The sequence below is a fragment of the Malurus melanocephalus genome, unplaced genomic scaffold (genome assembly GCF_030028575.1).
Source record: "Malurus melanocephalus ecotype Western Australia unplaced genomic scaffold, MMel_1.1 scaffold_53, whole genome shotgun sequence".
Taxonomy (NCBI): domain Eukaryota; kingdom Metazoa; phylum Chordata; class Aves; order Passeriformes; family Maluridae; genus Malurus; species Malurus melanocephalus.
In genome coordinates, this window is record NW_026623285.1 from 2,738,100 (window position 1) to 2,763,616 (window position 25,517).

The 25,517-nt window shown below is 40.3% G+C and overlaps 1 protein-coding gene across 2 annotated transcripts in view; it reads left to right on the top strand.

Moving 5' to 3' along the window:
* CHN2 (chimerin 2) overlaps nt 1–25,517 on the top strand; it is a 157,597-nt gene that overhangs the window by 86,844 nt on the left and 45,236 nt on the right. For both annotated transcript variants that reach the window (XM_057365517.1, XM_057365516.1), the window contains exons 4-6: nt 1,228–1,259; nt 4,375–4,488; nt 6,110–6,395. In XM_057365517.1, coding sequence (XP_057221500.1) covers nt 1,228–1,259; nt 4,375–4,488; nt 6,110–6,395 — 432 coding nt within the window. The remainder of the gene's footprint in view (nt 1–1,227; nt 1,260–4,374; nt 4,489–6,109; nt 6,396–25,517) is intronic.

Genomic DNA, 25,517 nt, shown 5'->3' on the forward strand with positions numbered 1-25,517 from the left:
GCCTTCACCAATATAAAGTTTTTATGAGCAAAATAATGAGATACCATGAAAACAAGAATGAGAGCACTTGTTTCCAGTCAGAGAAATTGAAGGAAAATGAGTTTTATGCAGAATGAAGCAGTATTAAAAGCACAATTTGTCTACATGTGTTAGCACATATGAAGTAGTAATTCCATTGATGCAGATATCTCTGTTGAGATATTCAGAGCTGAGATAATCTTAAAAATCTGGAGATTTCACGTGTATCTTATATGAAGTTCTGTCACGCTTATTGTGTGAAAGCACTGACAGGAGCTGCAGCCCGGCGAGGTGACACTGCTGCTGGGCGCTGTTAGAGGACAGGGAGGGGCTCTCTCTGAAGGCCCTGAGGTGTGGATTGAGGTGTCTCCGTGTCCCTGWGACAGGAGCTGGCACTGATTAATTAATTATCAATGGCCGGGCTCTGTTAATTGGGGCGCGCGAAGCCTGGGCGGGCAGCGCCCCCTGGCGGCCGCTGCGGGGGATCCGGCGGGAAGGGGCGGCAGGAGCGGGAATGGCACATGGAGCCGGGAATGCCGGGCGAGTCACCGTGCCACGCGTGCCCAGAGCCTACGGGTGACAACCTGGAATCCCTAAGATTTGCTTCAAACGTCTCTGAAATAACTGGGAGTCTTCCCGGAAACTTCCAGTTTACTTTGGGTCCGGCCCCTAAATGCTTGAGGCTTCAAGGGCTTAGGACTAGGTCTAAATCCAGAAACCTTGTTTTTCCCAAGAATATTAAACAGTTTATCTTSTATCAGTTGCCATATAAAGGCAAAAAATGTGTATGTGTGTATATATGTATATGAGTATAAAGTCTATAATAATGTACGTAAATATCTGTAGTATATGTTCAGAATGTACATACAATGCATATAAAACATACAAATAAAAAGTGTATACAAACGCAAAAATAATCTTACTTTATGTTATAAATACCAGACTGGTAAAACTGCAGTAAAATAGTCTTTGTTTGGTCCATTTTGTCACCATTGATATGTGCTTTTCATCCCAGAAATAGATCAATAAAACCACCTCTTTTCATTTTTCTGTTCTGTGTAGTCATGTTCAGTCACAGTTTTGAACCTGCAGAATTTTGTAGCTCAGCTGGGTGCAGAAGTCCTCATTAGTAATCAGGTGTAATTTATTTTTATATAGTTTATATAGAATTATGTTTTTAATACTTTTTTCCTTTCTTTCAAAATTTAGGTGGAGAACAGGCCAAAGTATTACGGAAGAGAGTAAGTGTTTTTCTCTTTAAAGCATCTGTTGGGTGTATCCAAAAGTTGTTACTATGGAATTGAAAAAAAAAAAAAAACATAATGGAGGTCTAATGAAATACTTTATTTTACCTTTCACTTCTGGGAGCCAAATACAACAAAAGCCTAATAGTGTAGTTATGTTACAGTRTRTTAGTGCAGCTCTCAATTGGATTATGCTCTTGTGTGAGGTTGCGATTTTATTTTACTTTTCTCAGGAGAGTTTAGGGTAAAAAATGTTATCTGGGGTATTTCTTTCTTTTTGTTGTCGTTGTTGTTGCTATTTATACCTGCCAAAGGTCCTGCACTGGCCTGGGGAGGGAAGAAGCAGCTTATCCCTCTCACTGCCTATTTTTGTATTTTCCTATGCTTTCACCACCCTACGTAGCTGTGGAAGTGTGTGTAAAATGCTGCTTGGGTAACTGCTGCTCTCTCTGCTGAAGTTATGAGGTCCAAAATACCTAAAGAAGACGTGYATTTTTGTTGAAGGCAAAAACCAAACCACTACAGTGTAATTCCTTTGTGTTCAGTATTGTTTTCCCTGATGAATATCTCGGAAAGGGCTGTGTTGTGCATTGGCATGGAGGTCTGGGCAGGTGGAGTTGAAGGGCACAGCCTCTGCAGCAGCCACCCAGATTTGGCATTTGGCCTTTACTAGAGTCCTGTGCTGAGACCCCAGCCCTTATGACTAGCTAAATTACTTATATCCCATGTTCTATGTTTTATTCCATCCCAGACACACCGTCTGTGTTTAATGATCCTTTTCTACCATCAGAAGCCTCAAGAGCCACTAGCTTTGCCCCTAATTACTGACGTTCCATTTTTTAAATATTATCTTTGACAATGAGGAATTCAGAACTAGCCACTAGAGTACAACAGAGCTGAAGACAGCAGCTAGTGGAGTAGTATGTCACGCTTCCTACAGCAGGAATTGTAAAACCATTGCTGCAGTCTCTTATCCAGGAATGTGCCTGGGTTGGTGGAGCAACAGGGCTGACAGGAACTGTAAGACATCACCTTGGGGAACCTGTGCAGGCAAGATCACCTTAGTTATTATCATTCAGAAAGAAGATTTCAGAAGTACTGGGGCGGTTCTATAAAAGCAATTGACTCAGTACTCGGTAGTACTTGGAAAGAGAAACAGGAATTTCTAGGGAAAGAAACTGAAGAAAAAAACGTAATTACATTGCTAAATAAATTTGTGATGTGGCTGCATTTTAAGTAGCACACATCTTTCTGATCCCTCTCTACCTTTTCTTCTTCCATCCTTCTTACAAAGGCTGTAGAAGTGGAAGATACTGCAGCAATGGTGGAGGGAAGGGATGCAGCCAGGRATGCATCTCCTGCTGCAGGAGGACAGATCCCCTCAGTGGTGCCCAAGAAAGGGACACACACAGTGTCCTTTTCAAGTTCATTGCCAGAGGCAGCTGCAGAGGCCAAAAGCACCAAGATCTAAAAGGGTTTACAAGTGAGATTCTCAAATACATGAAGGGCAAGGTCACAAGTGATCAGACACAATTGTGTCTACAGCAGTGATGGATAGACAGGGATGTGAAGTGAAAGAAATATGTCACTGCTTCCTGTACTCTTTCCGTAAGCATTTCTTGTCAGCTGCTGTCAGAAGCAGGCAKTAGTTCAGGGGATCTTGTACCACGTACAAGCTCTTTTCATTCTCTTATAAAAAGGTACTAAAAATAGCCATAAGAAAGTTTGGATTAACCGGTGCTTATCACCCATGGTTAAAGAAATTTCACAGGTGACCTAAGTATCCCATCCAAGTAATTTCTTAAATTGATCACCGATATTTTGTCCTAATATGAAACCTAAAGCCTGCTGGGGTTTTGTTCTGTTTGGGTTTTTTTTGTGGGGAATAGCTTATGCTCATTATCTTTGACTGGAATTATGAATTGCCCTGAGCTTCTTGGTAAAATCACTTTTAAGTTGTGTCATTTAAAGGATGCTCATACCCCACCTATACAGACAGAAAAGATGAATCAATTCACATTACTTTTAATCCAAAGTCACTCTGGAAAGSTCATCTAAACCTAGTATTTTCAACRTGTATTAGTTGTGAAAAGGCAGCATAAAGAGAACTGAACAATTGCTTTTACATCCAATGTGTTTGTCTTCTCTTTCACTGCCAAGCCAGAGGCAGCATTAGGAATGTGCCACTTCATATGTATTGTCAGAAAAGAGAAAATGCTTAAGGCCAGTACATTTTAGTGCCTTTTTTTAGACAGCAGCAAAAATAGAAACTTTCAAAGCCTCYGAAGAGACCCTCAAAAGACTTATCAGCTAGCAAAATGTGCGTAGGAGTTAAGACTCAAACTGCTGTCAAGACTGAATTTGTACTTATGGAGAGATCACTGCTAAATATTGGTTTTCATAAGGTTAATTGTGCATCCTAGGCCCTCTTTCTTTCTTAAAATAGCAATGACAAAAGAATCAGAGAAGTATTGCTTTTTTCCAGCACTGAATGAGGAGCTCCTTGACATGAAGAAAACAATGTTTTTCTYAAGACTTCTCTGTACCTACTTCTTTAATATATGCAGCACAGAATCTTGAATAATTGTTCCCATATTTGCCTCTGTTTTCCTTACAAATTTGAGGAAGCAGTATAACATTAAAATACAGCAAATTRGTAATTAGAAGAACCGTAATTTTAATTATACTTAAATATGTATGTATATAAATACCTATCTTTAAAGACATGTTTAAATAAAATAATTCCATTTTTTTTAAACATGCCTTTTTGCCTGGTTTTCAGTTCTGTTGTAAGGCCACTAGAAAGGAAAYGAGGAGGGGCATAGGCTGTTTAAAKAGAAAAGTTGTGAAAAGAYAGGGCATTTAGAGAAAAAATAGACTTTGTGTGCAGCTGAGTGTTATACTGACTGAAACTGCATTTACAGTGTAGTCGTTCTGTTGTGTCTGTGCTGAACTCGTCCAGGCTGGATGACCATCCTGCTCCTTGGGTGCTACCCTGATGGTTTAGGCCACGGTGCACGAGAGTGATGAAGTTTTCAAGTGGTTTCTGGGGTGCAGAAGGATGTRTTTCTGGTTGGATTATTCTGTAAGTCACTGAAATGTCTTCCCTTAGGTTTCACGGGATCATTTCTCGGGAGCAAGCGGATGAAATCCTYGCTGGCGTAGAAGGAGCGTATATTCTTAGAGAAAGCCAGCGGCAACCCGGCTGCTATACCCTTGCTCTCAGGTAAATGCTGTTTTAGTAGARCCTTACAGTTCCAATGTAAATGTGTTTAATGGAGGGGTTTCTATTTTGAGTGAAGTCTGTCTCCACAGTTACTCAGAGCGCTGCGTGATATCAGAGTGCTTTTACACCTCTTGTCAGCAGTTTGACCATCATAGCGCTGCAGCCATCCAGTCCCTCCTTCAGCACTTGGCTAGGAAGTCCTTTTTCAGAAGCAGATTGTGCCCATTTTCAGATTTTTTTTTAACCTAGAGCTAAATTTTGTAAAGATGGAGCTTCTCCATGAAAACTGAGGAATACCGAACAGGAATGTGTCCTAGTAGAGGATACAGCCAAGAGGACACAGCCCTCTGAGCTCAGTGATGTGTGGTGTGCAAACATTGACAACTGTCTGTGATAATAACTCCAAATAAACCTGGAAAATCATGGATTCCAGAAGCTGAAAACTGGCAGTTTCCTTCCCCAATAAGAACCTGAGTTTGYTGTAGAAATGCCTTGTGAAGCATGGGATGCTGCTGCTCAAAGAGTCTGCTWCTGAACTGAGTGAAAAATTCAGTGGGAACAAAAGGTACAAACTCACTGCCCCTCACAGTGCCTTTCCTAGCKTAGCTGTGTCACTCAAAACCTGCTCACTCAGGTCTGAAATGGACTGTGTTTTAGTGGCAAGAGGACAAGATATTCGGTTGGATTTTGACAAAACAAGCTCCCTGGCAATATTTTGCAATTTGTATAGCATTATTGCTCCTGTGAGATATACACAAACTGAAAGTYTACATTTTTACTCTTCTGGTAAACCATGAGGAAAAATCCTTAAAGGAATTATCCCAAGTAGCTGTGATACAGTGCTGAAATCATGCTTAGAATTTGTATTGATGTGCAGATGGTGAAGCTGGAAAAGCTGGTGAGTCATGCCAACTAAAAAGTGGTGTAAATTAAAACCAATTTGTATGTCAGCTGAAAAAGAACAAACACAATTTTTTAGGATTTTGGGGAGAGATTTCAAAATGAAGAATAAAAAAAATCATAAAGGGTAAGAATTATGGCAAAATGCCTATTGTTTGGATGAAACAACATGTTTTCTAAATCCATCTGGATAATTATTTGTAGAATCAAAAACTGAATTTAATTATAAACTGGGATTTCATATGAAAAAATGTAGGCAAAAAATAAGAGGCTTAAACCATGTGATCTGAAGGCTGAACAAAGTGTGCAAAGACACACAGTTTTGATGCAATATAAGGACCATTTGACACARTATCATATCTCTGAATGCTTCAATCAATAACGGGACTGAAGCTCAGTGTCACAAACTGAATGTGCTACTACAGCACTGGGATTATTAAAGCACGCAATAGATTACACCTGCTGTAAATAGGGCTAGAGTTTTCCCACAAAAGTTTGGATATGGGCCCTGAATMAGGATCTTGATCTCCCTGGCTTCASATTCGKATTTTCATTACTTGGTGGATGTCCATCTCTTTGTTGACTGGAAATATACCCATATGTGGTTAAGTACCCACTTTCTGCACCTCAAAAATGCTTCAGGATGGAAGAACCTTTAACACAATCTGAATTCTCTCTCTCTTTTTCTTCTCTCCCTCTGTTTTTCTTCTGGTGTTTGCAGATTTGGTAACCAGACCTTAAACTACAGGTTGTTCTATGATGGGAAGCACTTCGTTGGGGAGAAAAGATTTGAGTCAATCCATGATCTGGTTACAGATGGCTTGATCACACTGTATATAGAAACAAAGGCTTCTGAGTACATTTCCAAAATGACAACAAACCCCATCTATGAGCACATCGGATATGCCACTTTGCTTAGAGAAAAAGTGTCCCGAAGGCTGAGCAGAACAAAAAATGAGTCAAGAAAAGCAAGTGTAACAAGTGAAGAAAATACTCCGGTTGAAAAGGTAAGTTAAACATTCAGTTAAACATTTTTGTAATTAATACCAGTCTTTCTATCAAGACAGGAAAAATTATTTTGTCAGAAGACCTGTTTCTATATTTCTATACTTTAATAAGTATTGCTATCCCACTGCAGAGTTTACATCCTGTTAATATGACCTTGGCTCCCTGCTAATATTTGTTTGGAGCTTATGAGGAAAACTTTCTAGTAAGTACCAAATGCAAATGTTTTCACCATGTGATGTATGGGTATATGCCCTTTAACGTAGGAGCTGCCTATAAAATTGGTGACAGGTTGTGTTTGTGCATKTATACTCAAGCATTTTCCACAACAGGATTATGAATCTGGTTCCCACTGACCCTTCACCACAGAGCTCAAGTTTGTTACCTTTCTGTGCATTATCTGAAGCTCCTCTTCTCTGCCAAGCCTTTGGTGGATGGGTCTCAAATTGGGATATTGTGTGTTTTCTTTCCTTCTCGTGGATCTGAAATTGGGGTGTTGTATCTTTGCCTCCATTTCTTCTTGCTCTTCTCATTTGAAGTGGGCTTTCCTTGGTCTCCTTCTTTCGTGCACCCGTATCYCATAGCATTCTATGGACCAGAACTTACATGATGATAAAGTGAGAATTTTGTGCAGTTAGCAATCATCTGAAAATGTAAAATAAGAAATTATTTTACATATGAGAAACAGCCTTGTAAGCAGTGACATGTGGGTATTTTCATTTCCCAGGTGGTAAGGCAGCAAGAGCTGTCAAACAAAACTTTTTTTTTTGAGTCTGGTCCTTGTGCTGAATTGACTTAGTGACATTTGTTAAGTGTACTTTTGCAGTGTGACTGTTGATTTTAGTGTTCAACATGCTGGGCAGCTAGTTGGGAACTAGAGCCAGCTTGTATTTGGAAAGCAGGGAGTGAATTTCATGTCATATAGTCATGGTGAATATGAAAAGAGATCAGATTTTTTATGTGCATCCTCGTCTCTAGAACATTTGTGGCAGAATTATTTGTTGGGTTCACATATCTGCAWTGGCTGATTATACACTGGTTTGGATTTTCTTAATAATAATTGCTTGAGTAACAGTTCTGACATGTAAACCTATTCATCCTCCATTACAGATTAATTCCATTAACCATGACCTTTTTTAGGGAAGGTCTTTACTGATGCAGAGAAGGCCTTTGGAGGACTGTATGACAGTTCTCCATTCAAATGTTATTTTCAAAATGAATCCACTGGTGACAGTAGCTTTTGCTTCAATTGTGTGGTATTGTAATATCCAAGAGGAGTAGATGCCATTGGGACATCCAATGCTCATTCAGTTGACTCCTGTGATTGGTCACTGGTTGGTTTTGAATGCTGTAACAGGCAAAGGGARTTTTTACTTTATTTGAGGCACAATAAGAAGTAGACATAGTGCAGTGTGACAGACCTTTTCTCTGTAGSTGAGCAAATGGTCCAGAGGGTGTTCTGGAACTGGATCATTACTGGAATGACTGTAAATATTATTACATTCAGKTAGTATAATAAAGCAATTATGATGATTGAAAACCATGCTACATTCTCTAAGAAAGCAGAAGAATTTGTTTTGCACAAGGAAAAATACAATTTTAAACTTGTGTTTAGTTTTGCTTACAGTTCTTGCAGTTGAAGAGCAAGTCCTTTGTAATTCTGAAAGTGCTCTCAGAGCCTTCAGAGGGGTTAGCTCTGGTACCAAATATTCCATAACAGATTGTGATTTCTGTTKTACTTGGAGTTGGATGCCATTCTTCAGGCTGGGCAGCTTTAAATAGGTATTGTAAAAACCYTTTTAGACCAACAGAAGGCAAACCATCGCTGAACCCTGGCCTCTCTTGTTCACCACCACCTTTTACTGAAATACGGTTTTATGCAGCTACACATGGGTGACAGTAGCAAACAGCTCTGGATTAAAACTGACTCCATCAGAAGAAAAAATACATGAGTTTTCTGCTAGATCCGCTTCATTTGAGTGGAAAWGCAGACAGAGGAGAGTGTAAGACTCTTCCCTGATGACAGCTCAAGTGGTTTAATGTGAGACGAGTGCTGCATTGCTAGTTCCAGGTACCTGTGTTTGAAAATGTTTGGAGTGGATGTAACGCACTGGCAGTAGTGAAAACACCTCTGGACCTCATTAGTGATTGTATTAGGGCTTCTTTTGTCTTGCTGCTGAATGAAATTCAGGTGTTTAGAGCATAATTTACCTCTGAGGTGGTTCATAATGTGAAAAGCTTTGGCCTATAAGGACTTGTATTCATCCTGATTTCTGTACATGCAGGCAGCAGCAGCTCAAGGCTGGGCTCTGTGGCTGTGCTGTCATGTAAAAATATCTGGCTTTAGCTAAGCCACTACACTGTTGGCAACCCTCTCTGCCTTCCTCCCACTGAGGGGAAGAGCAGAAGGAGGAATAGCAGCTGTTTCTAACATATTTTTCTTGCCAGGAGGAGTAGGAGCAATCACAGCTACAAGAGGAGTGGGGCTAAATAGACAAGGGGATCTGCTCAGGCTGTAGACCTGATGCAGCAGCTGAAGCCTCTGTGTTGATGATTAGAAGCAATGGGCTTCTCTACCAGCAGTTTTCCATTATCTCATGGAAATCCATGTGAAAAAAAAGATTACAGCAACTAAAATATTAGCAACGAAAAGAAAAGAGCTCACAAAAGTCTGCATGGTGAAGCCTACCATAGCTGCTTTTAATTCATATGCTCCTGGGGGAAGTCATGAGAAGTTTGGTAGCAGGCAGAGACTCAGGGGTCATCTTCCCTTTTGCTCCTCACAGTAGCCTCAGATAAAGTGTGGACTGGGCTTTGGAATAAACTAGAGACTAATTGAGCATTTGTCAGTACTAACAAATACGGATAAAACATGATAAAGGGAATTTCATGTTTGTTTTTATATAAACCTTAGGAATCCTCTAAAATGGAAGAATATTATGAAGAGGTGGTAGTTCAGGGAGAGTTCTATCAGATATTTTGCTTGAGGCTGCCATGTGTTGGACAGCATTTTAGACAAAGGCCGTGGTTTGCCCAAAAGTCACAACCTCCACCCACTGCAATAATTCCAGTAGATTTCAGACCCCAAGAAATAAGTTAATGAATATTCAGTATGACGTTTTCCTGCAAAATAAATTCTTTGCTGAATGTGTGAAAAATAATTCATCTTTTTTTTTCCTCTGGCCAGCTGAACAGATAAAATACTAAAAAATAAGATTACTGAGCTGGTTTACTTGCAAGTGCTGCCTAGAGTGTTTTGCATGATCCAGAAATGATGGGGAAAAGCCATACATGCAGGACAGAAACTTCCATTATTTCTCAAGAGGAGGATGARAATTCAGTGCTCTAAGGTTAATCACCAGCACTCTTCTAAGAAATTAGGCTCCTTACAAGGGAGATTTTGYTTCATACTGGAACTAATTCCAGAGTGTGAAAGTGCAGCTCAAGGCATTCATCTCCTCAGTGGGTTTTTTAACACYATCAGGGAGTGTGCTCGTTCTGCCGCCTCCCACTTTGACAGCGAAGATTATTCCGTGTCCCTGTCACTCCAGTGCCACCGCTCCCGTGGGGTGGGTCAGCAGAGGGGGGCACCGAYGCACAGGCTGGCAGGAGGAGCCGGCAATCAGAGGAAATGTCTTGGTACTGCCTGGGGTACTTGTCTGTTCCCATAATGATCATTTCTTTGAGGTTGTAATTAGTGGAGTCATGCCCATTCCAGAACGGGGATGTGATAATTGGGTTGGATTAAGCTGTTGTTTTTCATGCTTTTTTATCCAACGTTTTTTATGTCGGGCCTAAGAAAACATTTATGCTTTAAGATATTTAATGCTGGTGTTCCATCCAAAAGTTATTTCTGCCTGACTTTGAAGAGGTGCTTGATTTGTAGACACAAATTCTAAATTTTAGTCTGAATAGTGTAACAGATCTTTAATCTGAAAGGAGCCACAATGATTTTTAGGAATGAAGCATTGTGGGAGAACAGCATGCTGCAAATACTTTCTTAGGCAGTTGTCATTTTAACAGGTTCATTGATCCAGGTTCAACAAGGATTTTGGATAGAGAGAGAGAATTTTTGTGCAAAGAAAATTTGTTGATCATATGTTGTCTSTTTAAAGCTGTGATTTAGGCGCGGGCAAGTTGTGATCGTAGGTTTATGTTTGCTCTACTTATGGAATGCTGACTTTGGGCAAATGAACACATCCTAGAAGATGTAGGGCAGATAAGTACCTGGTACTRGTACCTGGTAAACCCTGTAATTAATTACCAGTAGTTCAAGTTAATGGTGAATGTAGGAGAAGTATAACCTGCTGTAAGCAATTAATCTTCACATATAGGAGAAAAAAAAAATGCAGTAATCTGTTCAGTAAAATATTTACTTCTGAAACATTTATTGCCATCGCGTTTTCCTGCCGATGCTGCCCTTGCCAAGTCAGCAGTCTTTGTGTCACAGACAAGGAGAAAATAATACTTCTTTCTAATCCTACCTCAGCAATTGTAATTTGGAAAAATATATCTGAGGAATTAAAATGTTGGAAGTAAATGCAAGCTGTAGTTTCATTAATGCTCTGATCAGGTAAAAGCTGTTGCAGACGCTGATGGAAAGCCATCCTCGTTCCCCAATCTTGCACTTTGAATCCCATACCTGTGACCTGCCCCGTGCACTGCTGCAGCCACCCCGTGCCTGGGATGGGAGCTGGAGGCTGTGACACCGTGCCCTGKGTCAGACAAAGGCTGGCCCACCACTTGTTTCTTTGCTGTGCTGTTCTGATGAGAACAGCAGGCTGGAGTTAAAGAAAACACTTGGCAGTGTTTGCACTTGAACTGTTTGCAAAAAAAGAATGATCTTAATCTATCTGAAAGAGGACAAACTGTTGGTAAGTGCAGTAAAGATTAAGGAAGGCCTTTCCAGTGCCAGGTCTCTGCTTACTTGGGTCCTGGCAAAGCTCCCATCAACTTCTCTCCTAGCTGGATCTGGCTCAGTCAGTTCAAACATACTGGTTGTACRTGAAATATGAGTTTGCTTGGAGCCTGGGCTGGAGTGCTTGTTCTGCTCTCTGGCTGCAAGTACATGCCAGCAGCAGCACGAGGCATTTAGCAATGATGGTCTGCACAGAGCTGCGCAGAGTTTGAGCTGAACCAARAGTTTAACGGAGTCTTAAAGGCAGGGCACCACAGAAAACTCTGTGTTTGACACGGTAACCTCTATATATCTGCTGGAACTCATAACTGGGCATCTGAAATGACAGAGCACACAGTTAATGCTGCAGCTAGAGCTAAGGAGCTGAAATTATTARCATATTATGGAGTCTGGGAGCCTGTAGATTTCCCTGGCAGAAAATCCCACACCAGTAATAGACAGATAAGAAAACGATTCCTATTAAGGCAAAGGTGACAGAAAAGGAAGAATAACTCTGCTAGAAGCTGATATTACTGTCCTCATTAGCCATGCTGCTCACACACAATTTCCCATAGAAGAAATGCAAGACTTCCAGGAAASACTATTTTCTAACAACCCTTAATTGGAGATGTAATCTGGTTACGGAACTAAATTTTTAGGGGCAGTGAAGGTTTTCTTACATCAAAATTGTACAAGAGGCAGTCAATTTTAAGACAAGCTCTGGTTTGGTTGAATTTTTATAGGTATTTGACACTTTTACATTGTTATTCACACCACATCCCTTCCTGAARGCTTTTTAGCCTCATCTTACAACTCCATTTTTGTCTCTTCATTGAGTTTCCTACAGGTACTGCTATTAGCCAACAATAAAGAAATCTTTTCAGTCTTTCATTTATTYGTTATTCTTCCCATTCTGCAGCTTCTCTAAACCTCTAATGATCCTATTACAGATTGTTAGATAGTGTTTAATTCTCTGCTGGGATGTCTATCCAGATGTTGAGCGTTTCTTTCCACAGGAGGGCTGCAGGGTGCTGTGCCCCAGCAGCAGATCCTGGGGTTAAGAAGGTGGTGAGCAGAAACATCTGTTCCTGCAGACTCTGGGCTGGAAAGACACTGATGATTTGACACGGTGTGTTTTCCATCGCCTTCAACTCGCTGCTTTTTGCAGCATTCTTGCTCAGAGCAAATTAAAATGCTCAGTTCTACATGGATGTTAACAACCCACCGTCATCTTTTATTAGGGGTTACAGTCACACTCCTGTGTGCATAGCCACAGAATTCATGAGGGACTTCTCCCTGGCAGTACTGATTTTGCCCAKAAGATGCTCAGACACCACGCTGATAAAAAGCAGCATAAAGCCTTACACAAAGGTGGCCTTTATCTGCAGGGTTAAGTAATACGTGCAGTGATAAAAGGTGTGTGGCATTTTTGCRGCTGGAAGCAACAAACTAATACATCAAAATGACTTTGGGAATAATGAGTTCCTTTCATCAGTCACTCAGGCTTGTCCTGCAAGAGTAGTATTCTACACACAGGTTACCACATGTACATACTTAATTGTAGCATGCCTTGACATGAGTACTTAACTACATACCTGTCTTCTTTAAATAACTGTTAGCAATTCAGTAGTGATTCCATCCAGAATACTCTGGTATTATACCACAGCAAGGAGGAGTTTATATTAATGYAGTAGGCCTACCAGCATAAAAATTGTAGTAAATTTTTATTTCAAATGACAAACAGCATCATACCAAAAAATATATTTGGCTGATGAKTTTCTTTTGCCCTTCAAAGTTGGCTTTTTTTTTGTATTTTCCAGCTGTGTCTCTTTGCAGCTTTTTGTCTGATTAATGCTTYATAAATATAAAATAGACACTTGGAGCTACCAAAGTAAAATCATGTAGTGTCTTTTTTAATACCTTCCCTCTGGCTGTCCATGTTTATGCACAGGAAAAGGGACACTGCTTTGTAGTTGACTATGGTGCTCCAAACTATTACCTAATATTTAGCTGGATTAAACAAGGATTTTTGAAAGGAATAATTTGTATTCATTATAACAGTAGTGGAAATCAAGGAAATCAAGAGAAAGAGAGGTTCCATAGCAAAGTATTTGCTTTATTGTGCTGTTAACATCTCTCCAGGTTCCAGGTTTATGTTATTCTTACAATCATSTTAGAATTCATGACTTTTGCCTTAAGCAGAATAAGTGATGTGATTATGCCCGGAGAGAGCTTGTAAGTTGGAGACAATACTGATTTACACAAATGACATGATGCAATAGGGATAATCTGATCCAAATGCTATTGAATTAAGGGGAAGACCCCCAGCGATTTCACTGAGACATGGAACAGTTCAGGGCATTGCTAAGCATATGGAGCAAAGGTAAATATCGAGTTTGTTACCACCATAGTGTTTCCCAATMCAGTGTTTTTGAAMGACAGCCARATGGAAGCRATGTGAATATCACAACWAGGTTGAAATTTTCTCAGATGACAATTTCAGTTTAGTACTAAAAATTATTCAATTCACCAGTTTATAGTACTCCTAAGGCAAATGCCACTTGGCTCTTCAAGTACAGTACTGTGTAACTGCAGCTAGGCTCTGCTGAATTCATAAATTAATCCTTTCCTCTTGGGTATTTTCCTCTTATGATCTTAYTAATAACTCTAGTAAAGCTAAATGTTTGTTGCATGAAAAATCATGCTTAGTTCAATGTACTAAAAATAAAAACTTATATGAGGGTGTATTATCTTGGCTTTTATACTCTACACAGTTTGATAGCATTAAATGCATATAAACAAACTTCCACAAGGATTGGGATGGAGCCTTCAGCATAAACATTTTATTTGTCTAGCTGCTGGAAAATGAAAAGGCATTTTTTAAATAAAAATCTACACTTTATTATCTTGCATGAATTTTGAGACACTACGTAGGAATAGGCAYTTACAAGCACCTTCAAACTGCCGTGTTTTTGATATTGGAAGACAACTTCTTAAATGTGAGATTAACTTCTGTTAGTGGAGGACTTGGAATTAGTGTCAAAAAGAAAGTATTTAAATTGTGAGTAGTATTTTTCCTTTATATTTTGATTATAAAATAAATATTTTAGGTGATGTGCATGTCTAGGTCATGCAGTGGCTTAACTGATTATAAGGAAAAAAATAACATGTCCTCTGTGTTCATGCCAGATAWGACAAGAAGTGATAGGACTGAAATACAGTGATGAACATTGCAGGTTAGCTATTAAGGTAGAAAAAGAACAATGAAAGTCTGGGCTAGAGTGCCTGAGGGGGTGACAAAATGTCCCTCATCATAAGGCATAGAAACATATTAGAAAACATCTGGCAGGAATGGCACAGAKAGCATGGATACCTGAGGCAGGCAGGAGAAAAACGTCTCACAGTACCTTCTAGTCCTATTTCTCTGTGGTTTTCTCTGTCTGAAAATATATTATCTAGGCTAGATTCATCTTGGCTAGATGAAGACAATGTGCTAATGTAGCTAAGGGCCTGTTATTTGATTCCTCTCCCTGGGAGGAGTGGGCATTCAGCCTTCAGTTCAGAATTGCTGTTGCTCTGAGACATTGACTGCAGCCCCAGTCCTGGTATCCAAGGTTTTTCATCTGGTCTCTCACCACAGAGACAGGTTAAAAGCCTGCACCCACATCCTGCTGCTGGGATACTGRGAATCCAGGTGCAGGTGTCTCCCTGGTCACCTTTGGGTTGGGTTCAGCAGCTAAAAATCAGGCACAGTCTGAGCTAACAGAGCTTGACTGCGCTGCCGGGTGGGAGAAGGCAGCAGCCTGGGTCAAGGGACAGCTGGTAGTGGCCACGTGAAGCTCGTGCTGTCACTGTCCTCAGCTGAGGTTTGACTACAGAGTTCTGGAACCACTAATTTTTATAACTGCTCAAGTTTGGAAAAAAAAGAATGCTGTGGGGTGACAAGTACAACTGGCAATGGTGGGCTTTTCCTTGTGATGCACTCTCAGCCCTGGAGAACAGCGGGACTGCGCACAGTCRTCAGCATGGGTTATAAAGAAGGAATGCTGCCAGTTAGACTTGATTGYCTTTTTGATGGATTTACAAAAGTACTGAATGAAAAGAATGCAGCAGATGCAGAATAATTGGATTTTTAGTAAMGTAGTACAATCTCTCATGAAACTGCACTCTTGACATTAATTCAAATTTGGTTGGCTCATGAACATGGTTACATGGACCAAAAATAGGTAGAGGCATTTCAAGCAAAGAATAGAGACAGACAGCAACTTGATGATCAGGGGGAGAGTGGCTGATGAAGTATTGCAGGGACAGGAGTTTCATTAAAGGTTTTTTTTGATCTGGAAGAAGTGCAAACAAGACATTACCGAAAACTCAGGACAGTTTGTGCTATGACATCACTCAGTACAGGAATTTCATCCCTAGGAACATAATGAGTGTCCATGAGAGAAACATCAAGAGAATCTCTACTAGGATTTGTAAAAAGACAATCTGGCATGTTTTAAGCACGTAGAAAGGAGCCAAGCCACATATCTGCAGTAGCTCTTCTCTGGGGAGGGTTGTTTGCATTTAAGCCAGGTGTGCCACTCTCAGGCAGGGGCTGGAAGTGACGAAGGAGAAGATTGCTGTAACTTCAAGAGAAATTGAATCTCTTGAAGAAAATYTTCACTGCTTGGGCAGATGTTACACCTTAAAAACCTCTTTCTCTGATTTTTGCTGGTTCATGTATCAAAACGATACGAATTGTTGTGGTAACTCCTTCCCCTCTGGCAAGCTGTAAACTAGAATTAGTGCTTCACCTCTCCAGAATAATTCTGCCCTTTAGGTAGGGAGATATGGRAAGTCTGTGCCAGGTGCCATTTAGKTGGTGGTGCRGGGCAGYTTTTCTGAAGCCTGTCAGGCTTGTTTGRGACCTTGACAGCAGGGATGACCCTCTCAGGTCTGTTTTCAGTGCCTTCTKCATTGCTCATKGCAGTCAGAGCTGTGGGCTCCTCAAAAAAAGAAGGATGGGCTGGGAGTGTAGCTTGGCAGAATTTATCAGGAGCAAAACAGAAGCTGAGACAGGGTTTTTGTGGGGGAGGGAGGGGGAAAATCTGGAGAAGGCATCTGCAGATAACTCTGTACAATCTAGACTTGCAGGGCGCAGCTTGGGAGGAATCAATCAAGATGATTTTTGAATGAATTTGTCACAATTAAACACTAGGTGGCATGTTTACTTAAGAGTTTCCGGGGACTGAATGAGGGTATCTTGCTCTGCTGACACCAACGCGTGCTTGTGCAATGAGTGGTTTCATGGGAACATGACCATCTGATGCCTTTTTTTAACAATAAGCATTCATCTTGTTTTTAAAAAAAACGTGACACAATGACACCATTGCTTACTTCAGCTTTAGAGTTTRTCTTCAGCTTCTCAAAGCCACTTTTGTTTTAAAACACAGATTATGAAATGCAGTGTTGTAGGGAATAGGTGTGTACATGGCAATGATCCTACAGCAGAGTCCAGTCTCAGAGGACTTTTGTAAATAGCGATAGGGGTTAGGACATCATAAGATTTACTTGTTTTACTTATCTGAAAGGCTAATCTAGGAATATATAATGCATTTGAAAATTCAAATGAGGAAAACCCRAAATTTATCCTTAAGTGAATGAAAAACACGGCTTTTGATTTCAGAGCTGGGATTTTAAAGTAATGGCATCCGGTGGTTCGGGCTAAGTACTCATTGGCAGAAAATATTTTTTTATACTGCATGTCTGTGTGACACCTCTCACATCAGCTAGGCTGTAGTTTTATGTATATTGTTGCTTCTGTATCGGTGAAAGAAGAAATGCAACTATCTTCTCTTGTGTGAAAAAATGCCTCATCTCACAGTTCATCATTGAGAAAAACCAGGGCCACAGCCATCACCAGGGCAGAGCACTTTGGTCTACCAAAAAAATACTATTTAGTATGTCGGCTCTAAAAATTCTTGTTTCTTGCTATGCTTATTTTAAGAAGACAAACAGATCATTTGGACTAACTGCAGATGCTGTGAAGATAAACTGTTTTCATACAGGAGATATCCATATTGCTGGTTGCACAGGTTTTTGCAGCCCTCCCTGGAAAGAACTTGTAAATCCCCCACCAGCAAGAATTCTGGGATGAATTCTATTGTCTGTCAGTCTGCTGTGCCACAGCTCCTGTGTGGACCTCTGAGTTGACAAAACTGGTTTTAGCTGTTGACTGTGAGCTCTTACAAACAAGGCTGGCCATATAAAACGGGAGCTAAATGCGTAGGGGTGTGTCATTATGCCAGTGCTGAGGAGTGTGGAAAATAGACCTTGCCATGGGAACAGAATTGTGGGAATAGATCCTCTGCTTGCCTAGCACCAAGTGTGTCCCAGATATGCCTGATGTTGGAATTAGATGATCTTTAAGGTCCCCTCCAACCCAAACCATTCTATGATTCTGTGGTTCTATGATTTTAACAGCTTGCCTTAGGACATCAAAGCTGTGTCCAAAGCATCTGTGCTCTGGCAGCAGAAGAGWCTTTGTGGTTTGTACCACAAAGATGAATTTATGCCTGTTTTCATTTTCAGTGGTTCTGATGCCCATATTCTGTAAGGGGTTTTATGTCTGTTRTTTTTGCAGACCTCAGGAAAATACAAATAGACCAGCATGCAATTTGGGTAGGGAGCAGCTGTCCTGCATGTCCATGGCTGGATCCCTGGATGCTGCTGGGCTACATTCATAAAACTGTGCTTTATGACCTAAGTACATAGAGAGACACCTGGGAAACACTTTCAAATAAATTAATTCTATTTATTTATATATTTTAGGAAGTAGAGGAAAAATAATTTTCCTCTATTTCCCTCTTCCCCTTCCTTTAATCCAATCAGTGGACTATCCTAAATCCATCTGGTCTGTAATGCATTGCTGAATGTGAAGCCAAGTGAATTTGCAGACAGAGCTTAAGGCATTTCCAGAGTGGCTGAAAATGAAGTATACAGCCAGAGATTGGACTAAAGAGAGTATTTTCAAGGACATTKTTCACTTGGTTTAGTTTCTCATAGGCCTCAAAGTACTAGGAATTAAGAGAAAAGTCTGGATTGTGATTTCTTTGTGGGCTGGCAGAATCCCAGTTGAATAGAGTCAAGTCATCATGTGATACTATTTGCTTTTTATGAGACACTGCATTCAATGCAGGATTCATATAACTTCCACATGATACTTGGTAGGAAATTTTTCCATGTGTGTTTTTTTTTTAATGAGCTCTCTATTCAGTGGCTCGTTTCCTTCTCCATATGCAAGCAGTGTATAAGCTCCGTATCATCCACCTATAGACATTGAATTTCATTAGAAAATACAAAACCTCTCATTTCTTTACGTTGCAAATTTTAAAAAAAATAAAAATAAAAATAAAAAAAAAGACGGCTAGGGTACCTGTAGCATTTTCTTCCTTTGCAGGTCACAGTGTGTGCTTTCAAACAAAGATGTGATATTGCCCCGGCTGAAATGAGAACAAGYGGTGTTGCTGGGTGACAGTCATGGGGAGATTAAAGCCCTGTGCATTKTAACAGGGGTGGAGTTCAGACATCTACCTGCTGAGTGTCTTTAAAGTAGAATTTTGTAATGGGAATAACTTCAGTTATTCCACTAAGTTTGGTTTAGTATCTAGAGTTTCTACTCCATAAACAGAACATCTCACTCACAGCAAGAGTTTGGAATTGGGAATRTGTTACTGTGTCAGTGCCTGGGCTGTCTATGGAGTAATAAATATTCGTATCTTCTCAAACTTAGAAGAGCCCTCTTTAGTGCTAGCAAATGGAAATGGTGAGCTTTATCCTTCTGCAAGTTATATTTGAGGTAGAGRACTGCAAATGAAGGGACAGTGACTAAAATGTTAATACTTTTCCAGTTTATTGTCAATTTTCCTTCTAAAACGACTAGAAGTACTTGAACAAGGGTAAGAATCATGACAATATTAAGAAAGAGGAGTTCAAAAATTTCAGCCATCGGCAGCTTTTCTGATTGTATGTAAATTGGATTAACAACTGGAGAGGTTTGCACTCTAACACCACCACCTACTTTTATCTTGTCAGGTCTTGCTAAGAATAATTTGGTATTTTGAATAGTTGTATGTTTAGAGATGTGTGCAAGAATGCAGAAAAAGTCCTTACTTTTTTATTATTTAATATTAGTATTTAATATTCCAGTAAACAAATTAAAAACAAAGTTAACGCAGTATCTGATAGCACTTCCAATCCAATATAACATTATCAGAGCCAATTTAGAAAAAAAAATCTGTTCCTGTAGATTTTTTTCTATTTTTTCCTTGTATAAAAATTTAGCAGATAAATTTGTGCATAGAAAATGAGTCTTGATATTCCCAGCTTCATATGACTTTTAAAAATGCAAGTTCCACACCATCCTCAAAGAAAAAAAAATAAATACAGTAGAATCTGGTAACAGCATAACTGAATGTTTATTGCAATAGGGAAGATGTATTTTTCACAAGGCTTAAAAAGGAGCCAAGAGAGGGGGAGGATGTCTTTGTGCCCTGAAAAAGAGGAACTGGCAAATAGGAAACAGTTCTGTAATAATTCACGTGGGACTGTGGAGCATTTTGGATTAGCTATGCACCACAGGGAATACTAGTTTATCTTTTTATTGTTGTTGTTCTGCTCACAATTCAGTGCGTTCCAAGATGCTATCCATGGCCTTTTGGGGAATAATTACATTTTTCACTTGATCTGTAATTTAGTAGYTGGAACAAGAAGACAAAAGGTTATTTGGAGCTGACCTGACAGCCAGGAGGCTGAAGTGCTGGCATTAGTCTGCCTCTGACAGGTCTATGCCTCATATTTCATCTATGTGCATGTTTATGATCTATTTAAAAAGCAAGAAACATASTAAAAAGAATTCTCAGCCCACACACAGGTGCTGGCAAAATGCACAGTAAGGAGTACTGAACTGCCTGTTTTATTTTCAGCAGGACATCCTTTTGTGGGGGAAGGCGCTGGAGGTTTTTTTTTTGTCTTGCTTTCTCTGAACCTAATGAAAGTTAYGGTCACACAGAGCATCAGAGGATGCCTTTTTTCTACCGTTAGCAGTACATATTCTGTTGAACTTGAATCCATACTACTGAGCTGGTTGTCTGCCTTGCCATTGCCATTTTTACACTGCCCAGTTGGTCCCTCAATGGGCCTCTGTAYTGAAAACCTGTTGTGTTGTTGTCTTTGGCATTTGCTAGCGAAATAAGGGGAAGTTCTTCACTGTCTGCCCTTCACCTCTGTAGGGTTAGGTGCTGTAGACAGATGAATTAATGTCTGTATCTCAGCAGTTGGTGAAATTCCTCCTCGAGGCTTCCACTAAGACGTTATCTCTGCTGCTATTGCACAGGGGACTTTACATGTGGACACTTTCATCGATTCACAGAAAGGAAGAAAAAGATACACAAACTGTGGCTTTAGGACAGAAATGCAGATCTGTCTTGCTCAAGAGGGATGTGTCTGCTCTAACTGGCTGTTGCAATTAAGTTTGTTTTGTAAATACGGTCTCATGATGGTTTATTTGGAATAGTAATATTGATATGCAATGTATTTTGTATACCTGACTGCTCACWGAAGTCATTCTGTAGAGGAGGGAGTGTGGTGGGGGGATGTTAAAGAGGCACTCTTGTGCTGATGGAGCTGTCACTAAAGGTCAGGGTACCCAAGCATGTCTCCATGACAAAACCAGGCCTATTTTGGCATTGTAGTCAGGGCCAGTGAGGTGTTGCAGCCAACGACTGGGATAAATCCCAACAGAAAAGTACAACCTCCAGCAGATTTTCTTTTCATTAACATCTCTTTATTGATCTCAGTGGCAAACGCAGAAAAGACAGCTATTGTGAAGAAACTACAGAGCCATAAGAGACAGAAACAATAGCATAAATGGCATAAAAAGCTTAGAAAAAAATTGCTTAGTGTTCTCAGTCATCAGCTTTTTTCCTTGAACTTTCTTCAGTGGCTCAATGGCAAAGTCAAAACATTTTGCCTTAATTACACTTTTATAGATGTCTTGATACTTCACACTTGTGGATCGAAAAACTGCAGAATTTTTAATACATCTATATAGGTAGGAGTAAGACAAATACAGAAGAGAGAGTGCAACACATTTCATTAGGTTTAGTTGCCAAAGCCTGAATTTTCAAATTCCCCTGACTTTAAAGAATTTTTCCCGAGATGMGTACATAAGCATGTGGTTTGCATCTAAACATAGCAACATAGGGGCGTGGTGAGCCTTTGGCTGTGGACATTGAGATGGGAGCAAGGTTTGAATGCAGCAGCTTTTGGCTCTTGGTTCATCCCTGGGTTCAACAGGTCCCATGGCCTCAGTTTTTCAGCTCTGAGTAAGATTTCACAGTGTTTGCTTAGGAGACACTTTGTAAATAGAGTGCCCTTTTTCCAGTTAAYGTTTTGCAGCTTCCTCATCTATGGCTTTGCTAAGGCCTCGTGGGTGTATCTCCGGTAATGGTGCTTTGAGCTTTACCTTCCTCAGCTTTGGGCCCTTCCATTCAAGTCTAATTACTTGCTTTTACAGGGCTTTACTTTTTTTCTCTCGAAATCAAGCTTGAGAACTTTTGGTGGTGTAATAAAGGAGTCCAGGGAACTTTTTCTGACAAATGAGATTGTCCAAACCAGAAGCTGGGGAGACCGATTTTGAAATAATCTCTAAAATAGTTAAAACCATGGATGTGGTTAGATTCCATATCTCTTGAAGGAGACACTTCAAGACAAAGAACTATGGTTGACTCTAAACATGTGGTCTCTATATGTCCCATAGCAGTAATCAATTTTTTCTCTATTTTTTTTTATACAAGTGCTGTGCTGTCACTTCAGGAGAAGTTCTGCTGCTCTGTTCAGAGGGAAAGACAATAAAATTGAAYATTGGGCTGTGCTTCAGCCTCTTCCATCAGGCAAGAGGGACAGGAGAGGCAGTGACTGGTAACTGMACTGGCTGCCCTCCTGAGCTGATGGGCAACAGGAATATGGGAACACTGGGATTTTAGAAAGCCCCATTTACCAACTATGGCAGTCACTACCAGTTTGCCCCGTGACATGAAACATTGAGTTTCTGCCATTGCCCTCCTTCAGTGAAGGGGAAACTCCAGAAGCAGGCCATTGCTGATGGTTAGAAACAGAAATTCAGGTGTTTGGATCTTGGGAAAAGGCAACACCAAGCTCTGACACACTGTCCCATTATTGTCTTGTCCATGAGATTACCAAACATTGTATCCTAGCTGTGTTGTGGTGTCTAGCCCAATCCCAGAGAAGGAAGAGGATCAAACACCAGCTTTTATTTATACCTCTTCCCATTGGATATTTGCAATTCTTTCTCACTGTTTGGATTCTATCTTGAAGGGCAGGAAGTCAGCCTCAGTCCCTYTTCAGCAACATCAACTTCTTACATGGGATGAAATGACAAATAATTTTGGCATGAATGGGACTTGAGGTTTATCCAGATTCTGTTGTAGTGAGAAATATGTGATAAGAAATGTGACTTCCTGTTGCTGCTGCTAAGGAACAGAGCATTAATAATTTCTTCTGAYAAGTGACATCACTTCCAGAGAAGCAATGAAAAAAAAACAAACATCAAAAATATGAAATAAGTATCTGTCTGAGCAGATCCTAGTGTCTGTTGCCTTCTCTTTTCATTTAAACAACAGATACACATTCCTAAACAAACTCTCAAGGGTCAAACACAGGAAATATTGAGGGATGTACAGAAATTGCCTTCTTACGTATCTTAAATGACATGGAAGGCACTCTTTAAAATAGCCAGGAATTGTGATAAATACTATGCCTACCATCATTTAAAGGAAGAAGATTATTGAGAAATGACACAAATTATGTTTGGCCCCAAATGTATGCATAACTATTATGTAAATATTGAATACCACTAATACATGAACACRAAAATTACGTAAAGCAAAAGAAGTTCCAGATTAAGAAACTGTTGGATCTGGTTCTCCAACAGCTTGTATCAGCTTGAGGCTGGTGTAAGGTCTGCCTGCCAAAAACAGGYATTGCAGAATTGAAGGCATTATTTTTGTGGAATACACACACTTTTTTTTTTTTTACAGTAGATTTTAAGGAATTCTATGTCCATAATTTTTTTTTTTTTCTAGAAAAACACCACTTTTTTTAGAGTGTGCCCATGTACACAAAGAGAGGATAAGTGTTGGCACAGTTGTCACTGGCCTTTTTTAACTTCCTCAACAAGGCCATCCAGGCTTTTCCAGTGAGGGGGAAACCCTCGCTGGGAAGTATTTTGATATTTGACATTAGCTGTGTGGCAATATCAGCTTTTTCCTTATTACTAAAGAAATTTCTGACATCACAGTGTGTTGGTCACAGCAGGATTAATCAGAGCAACATCAGGACAGACAGTCTCTACAAGGCTGCTCAGCCTTGCTGAATTGTTTCAGAAGTCAAAGTGGAAATGGGCGCTCTCCTGGGAAGCTTGAGAGGAGTATACCCAGGAAAGGTATATGAGAGGTTTTTTAACCCAATACATGACTTGGTCTCCTTCCCTGAAGCAGATGCTTATCATACATGCTCTTTTATTTGTAGATTTTTTGGAAGAGGAGCATGGAAGGGAGAGGAGAAAGACTAGTGACAGCAGGGATTCAGACTGGAAAAAAGGCAGTTCTGAGCTGCTCCATGAAAAAACTAAATACACCTGTTCTTTGGGAGCCGAAAGTGTTAGACTGACTGAGAGCACAGCCCCTTTGTGTTTTCTCAGCCTTCTTCATTCCCTGACAGCAAGCAAAAATGTTGAGCCTCATTTTAGGCAAACATTTTAGGTCTCAGATTGGGATTCTATGTTGGGATTCTGCCTGCAAAATTTTCAGGTGTTGCTCTGAGTAATCTTGGAGGAAATGGCATTGAAGACAACTTTCGCCCCAGACAGCTGTGATAAAGTGCAGCAAAGGTTGGCAAATTTAATTGCTATATAAAATTGTCTCTCAAAAGCATCCCCCAGCAGGAATTTTGCCTTAACATTAAGAATTTAAAGAGAGAGATCTTGGTGAAAACATCACAAGAGAAACCAACAAAYTTGTCTCCAGTCTAGTTCACTGAAATATCTCCCCCCCCACCCCTTACCTTGTGTTGTTTTCCTTCAATCATTTTTATTTAAGCTATCATCCTAAAAAACACTCAATGCCACCCTTGGTTTTCCTCATGATTTCCCCTCTTGCCTTCCCAGGACAAGAAAAAGTCTTTCTTTTGGCTTTTTCCCACTTTGTGCTTCAGAAACCCCAACACAGATACCCTGGTTTCTGCCTATGGAGCACCGGCACAGCAAAGGAAAACTGTCACCTTCTGCCGCAGCACACAAGATGCAAGAAGGACCAGCAGCAAAGGGGTTAAAGGGAGTCCCATTGCAAAGATATGCAATGCCTTGAAATTTTAAGCACTAAAATCTATGAATACATAAAAGGATATGCAATTCCAGTTATTTCTGGCTGACACAAAACACTTGGAACTGGTTATAAAGGTGTTTTTTTTTTATTGTGAGCGCTGGAATTGGTGGTGCCTGGTTCTCTGTTCATTTGTGCTCTATCTTTCTGCCCACCTTACTCCCACCTCAGTAAGCCCAGCCATCCATCCAGACCTTTCACATATCCATCCCTCACATCCATTCCTCATTCCTCCACCGTCTTCTCCCCTTATTTCCTTTTCACCACACGTGAAGGAGGCAAGAAGGCTGGAAAGGAGAGCGCACAGCAGCTCAGACCACATCTCTCACCTCAYTCAAGCTATCAAGTTTTATGATACTCAGACTGCTGCTCCATCAGCTTCAGCTAAAATCAGTTGTTTCCACATATAGGGCAAGTGGCAAAAGAGATTGACATACACTGCAATCATATTTGTAAGGTGACCTGGCTAATATGAAGCTGATATTATTTTTTGGTAATATTTTTTAAGCTCTATAGGTACAGTTTCCAGGCATTTTTTTTACCTGCCTGAAAGTGTGAGTGTAGTGATAAGATATACCTCTGCTTTTTGTTCCACCCTATCTTTGTAAACATATTTCTGTCTGCAAAATACATGGCTGCAGGGGCTCCACTGGTTTCCACCAGTGCCACACAGCCTGCTTTTGGGGGTTTGTGACTTGCCAACTTATTATATTCCACAGACTGGCTTCAGGTGGCTTAGAAAAAACAAAAAAATCCACATTTTGCTTTTCCCTGAATACCACAGG